This window comes from Lolium perenne, chromosome 2 (genome assembly GCF_019359855.2).
Source record: "Lolium perenne isolate Kyuss_39 chromosome 2, Kyuss_2.0, whole genome shotgun sequence".
Taxonomy (NCBI): domain Eukaryota; kingdom Viridiplantae; phylum Streptophyta; class Magnoliopsida; order Poales; family Poaceae; genus Lolium; species Lolium perenne.
In genome coordinates this window covers 331765249-331770128 of record NC_067245.2, presented here as the reverse complement: position 1 = coordinate 331770128, position 4880 = coordinate 331765249, and the positions used below count along the sequence as shown (strand labels likewise).

Sequence of the window (4880 nt, the reverse complement as noted above, 5' to 3'; positions counted from 1 at the left end):
TCAGAAAAAAAATCTATTCAATACCGGAATAATGCAAAATTTCGAAAGAGTTTATGTGACTGCTTCGTATATTCAGAAAAGTGCAGCGAACTGAAACATTCCTAGGGGGAGCTCGAACGCGTGACTGCTTCGTATATTCAGAAAAGTGCAGCGAACTGAAACATTCCTGGCCGGAGCTCGAACGCATGACTGCTTCGTATATTCAGAAGAAGCGAACTGAAAAACAGTCGGTCGGAATCGTGGGCTGGACCCAACAACGGCTGGGGGGTGTGCGGCTCCTCGCTCGCCACCGACCAGGTCGGTGTAAAGTACCCCCGAGCGGGCTTTACTCCGGCGACAACACCTCTTACTGGAGGTACCCAGCGTTCAGCATGACTGGGCCAAGATTACGAGGTTCAAATTATGTCACAGTTTAGTGCAGATTTAGTGCATATGAGTATCAGTGATCTCATATTTAAAAAAATCAAAAATAATATTTTGGAGTTCAAAAAAATTCTGAAAAGAAATCCACATATAATTGATGATGTATCCCATCAACGTGCAAACTATCAATTTAAAATACTTTATATTCCGAGCTAAAAAAATGACAGAAGTGTAGATCTAGTAGTATATTTTCTAATCTCCAAAACATATCAGATTTTGTCATTTTTTCTTGCACAAAATAAAATAAAAAATGGGTTGAGATTTTGCACGATTGTGAGATGTATCACTGACAATCTTTAAAATTAGTTTCAATTTTTTGATAACTTGTAATAATGTCTTTTAATTTTTTTTAAAAATGGCGAGAGCACTGGAGCTTAAGAGCCAAAAACAATTTTCATCATAACGAATTTTAAACCACACACTTTTTTTTACCGGATTCTAAACCGCACACTCTCTGCTGAATCCAAACACTGCTACGATCTTCAGAATCAAGATACTTACGACTTAGTTACGCATGTGGTCAGCACATACTACTGCACATGGAAGCTGTGATACAAATATACAATCATGGGCAGCAGCGAGGCGGTTTCCAAACTGGAAATAGCAACTACGAGATCTTGTCTCCTGACAAAGGAACCTTCATGGTCGAAACATCAGCACACACTCGCTCAGCAAAGACAACATGGTCACATGCCTAGTTAATACTAAGGAGTAGAAAATAACAAGGACATAATGTACGATCATACATTTCCTGCGTGTAGTATATAATGTCAGGAAGCTGATAATGCAGACAGGGAGACTAGAAGAAATCTTGCTTCCCTGTTATCAAAATCTAGAGACATAAACCACTAATCGTTCTGCTAAATCAAAACATTCTACCACACATTCCAGACACAAAAGAAGCGAACAACCGGTGCTAGGAAGCAGTTACAGATGTGGTCACCAGAAGCTGAACAACTATCGGCAGCGGCCAGGCAGTTTTGGAACCGAAACGTTACTATATCTTGGGTACTGGGCCAAGGAACCTTCCCTTCTTGTAACAGCAGTACTCTACCACCAACTACACGATGAACCTACACAGAAAGAACCCCAAACAAACTTTAAAACAGCTTGACATTGTGTACGTTGACCTTGGAAATGTGTTAACACTACACACATGGAAATCAAGTTGACCTTGGAATGAGTAAGCATTGCTTATTATACAGAGCCTGAAAATTCGCTATACTTCTTATGGTGCACTCTCAACAATGTGAAACAAATCGCACAATTTTTCATTTTTCTACTACCAGGAGCTAGCACCACCACATGTTTTTCTAAATGGGTGCCTGGGTAATCAAAATCTAGAGAAATATACTAACAGTAAAGCATCACAAGATTATATATCTCTAATTTACCATCACTAATAGGCTAATAAAACATATTAATATAACTCCTTTGTAGCATTGTAGAAACCAAAATGCGCATATAATGTGAGCATTATAAACAAAACAATACCATCTATACTGATAATGTGGGCAAGTAGCAATAGCAAGCATGTTAAAACTAAGTAGATGACAAGTTGCCCAAACAGCTCATGACATCATAAACCATCGACAGAGTCTGGATTTGAGCATGCATTGAGGTGTCCAACTGAAATCTAAATATAGACGAAAAAGGACACTGTTCTGAACTAAGCCAGCCAATGAAATGTTGTTTTATCTGTTTTCAGATAACAAGATAATAATGCTGGATATATCACTGCCGCTGTCTCATAACTCACATAAATTACTCGACAAACATCACCACGAATAAGTCTGTTCCACAGACTAATGAATCATGAACACAGATGAAGCACCAGAGTGCTAAATATCATCAAACCAGACAAGATTTAAAGCAAAGAATAAAACAATAATGTTAGACCATGAGCACCAATCACTGCCCAAGTAAGGAATTCACAAGCTACAAATAAAGAATAAATGAAATACAACTAAACGACTGAATTTATCAGAAGGCCACGCCTTTGTGCAGACACATGTATATATATATATATATATATATATATATATATATATATATATATATATATATATATGTAGTTGCTAACTTATGCAAACGAAAGCTACCTCATTTGAAAGCGCCTGCATTTGAGTAGTATTTCACACAATGTTGAGCAGCTCACTCAGTGGTGTTGGTGCTGGGCCTGCTCAAGCAGTCAAGGATCTCTGTCCTGGTGCGCACAATCCGGTGGAACATCTCCCGGACCTGCCTCTCGAGTGGATCAAGCCCGTCCTTGAGCGTGTCGCACACCTGCAAGAGCTCCTGCGCGGCCTCCTGCACCTCGGCCTCCTTGTCTTGGTCGAGGGGGAAGTGCGCTGCATCGGTGAGCTCCATGAGCTGGCGTGAGCAGCGCTCGATCTGGTGTATCTCCTTGAGCAGGCCTGGCGAGTGCTTGCGGTCCTTGTTCTTGGACTCGTCCAGGACGCGGTCGTAGAGCGCGGTGACGGGGCCTGCCCACGGGGCAGCGGCGGTCCTGGGCACGGTGAAGTGCGCCTGGAGGCCACGGTCCTGGCAGGGGATGGCGGCGACGAGCGCCCATGCGGTGACGAAGAGCACGGCGCCCATGGTGTAGACGGCGGAGGCGAGGCCCCCGGTGGATGCCACGTCGTGTGGGCGCGGCACTGGTAGGTTCCCCCCGATGGCCTGCAGCTGGCGCGAGGCCGACCAGGAGCGGGACACGCTCCAGGAGAGGGACCTGAAGTGGGAGCCGGAGCCGGACCCCGAGCCCGAGCCGCTGCTGGTCCGGCGGTGGTGGCCGCGGCCCTGGCCGTCCTTGGGAGCGCGGCCGAAGGAGCGGTTCCGCTGGCCGCCCCCGGCGTCCTTGTCGTCGAGCATGAGGATGGTGAGGTCTGTGAGCGCCTTGCGCGCGCGGCGGATCTGGCCCTCCCCGAGCGGGCCAGCGGCGGCGGCGGGGGACGGGGCGAGCGCGGCTGCTGCGATGGCGAGGTGCTTGCGCCAGTGGCGGAGCAGGTCGAGGCCGTCGCGGAGCGCGTTGCAGAGGTCGAGCGCCTTGACTGCGCGGTCGAAGAAGTCGGCGAGGAGGCGGTCGAGCGGGGCCCTGGCGAGCGCGGCGGCGTCGGCGAAGAGGACGGAGCGGAACTCCTCGAGGCAGATGAGGAAGGAGTCGAGCAGGTGGCGCGTCCAGTCGAGGGAGAGGATCTCCGGGGCGGCAGAGGCGGCGGAGGAGGAGGGGAGCAGGTCGAGGAGGAGGTCGGCGGCGTGGCGCTGGAAGGCGTCGATCTCGCGGTCGTCGGACGAGGAGTGGTCGGGGGTGGGCGGGAAGGAGGCGTGGTGGATCTGGTTGTGGTTGTGGTTGTGGTTGTGGTCGCGGTGGCGGAGGGAGAGGATGGAGCGGCCGAAGGAGGAGGAGGAGGAGGTGTGGTGGGCCGGCGAGGAGGAGGCGGAGGAGGAGGAGTCGGTGGCCGGCATCCCGGCGATCCCTTCCCTTGGCCTTGGGGGGAAGTCGAGTGGTTGGACTTGGCGGCGGCGGCGGCGGCGGCGGCGACGACGGCGAGAGGAAATCGGGAATGCTAGCTAGCTCTCCTTCCTTCCGCCACCAACTCAACTGCCAAGCGATAGAATGGAATGGAATAGGAAAGGGAGGGGTGGAATGGAATTTCTGGAGAGGCGGGGGATGGGAATGAATAATGGTACGGGGGTTTGTCTCGGCCGTCCGTCTCCGCCTGTCTGTCAACATGCTGGCGGCTGGCCGTCTGCACCCGCAGCCGCAGTGCTTCAAAAGAAATTAAGTATGATACTCTACTAAAACTAGAGGACCCGCGCGTTGCAGCGGATCCTTTTAGAAAAGGAAAATTATTACTGGGCAATATAAATGTTGAAATATCATATATAGATAAGATGGCATAACCTGAAAGGTTACAGATATAGTGTTCAACTAAGGATAATATAGTGTGGACAAAATAATGGTTTAGCAAGCTATATACAAGTAAGAATTGGAAAAAATCAATACAGCTGATATTGATTAGAGCAATATATTTTATACCAATTTGATACATTGTAGACAACATGCTGAAATCAAGTGTAAGCTACATAAGGGTAGGTAGAACGTGAACCCAAAGATGCACCGCTGAGTTTTTTTTTACTATCAAATCATGGTTTCTTATTTTAGTACATCACCTTCTCATTACTTTTATAGATTAAATCTCATGTCATCATTCAGATATTCTGAAAGTGAACCAAAACAAACATGAGTATTGAGTTATTATTTAACAAAATTGCATATATAGAAGAGGAACACAATGAATAATAAGTGACCAGGCCAATAGTTGCAGCTTGTCTAAGATGGACAATTGATCAATAGATGTGCAAACCGGTCGGTAGCTGATAGAAGCTATATGGACCTGGATGTGAGCAACACAACAGAGACTATTAGAAGCAAAGCACAGCTGAACATCTGTGAA

At 47.5% G+C, this 4880-nt stretch overlaps 1 protein-coding gene across 1 annotated transcript; it reads right to left on the bottom strand.

Annotated features, from left to right (window-relative positions):
* Window positions 1-1106: 1106 nt before the first annotated feature.
* Window positions 1107-4091, bottom strand: LOC127323373 (protein BYPASS1-LIKE). The gene is made up of 2 exons (XM_051351523.2): window positions 2526-4091; window positions 1107-1496 (listed from the first exon to the last, which is right to left on the bottom strand). The coding sequence occupies exon 1, from the start codon at window positions 3886-3888 to the stop codon at window positions 2578-2580; it is 1311 nt and encodes a 436-aa protein (XP_051207483.2). The 5' UTR covers window positions 3889-4091; the 3' UTR covers window positions 1107-1496; window positions 2526-2577.
* Window positions 4092-4880: the final 789 nt, after the last annotated feature.

What these genes read in the sequence shown, in the direction of transcription:
- LOC127323373 (XM_051351523.2), bottom strand. Translation starts at nt 3,888, where the DNA reads ATGCCGGCCACCGACTCCTCCTCCTCCGCCTCCTCCTCGCCGGCCCAC.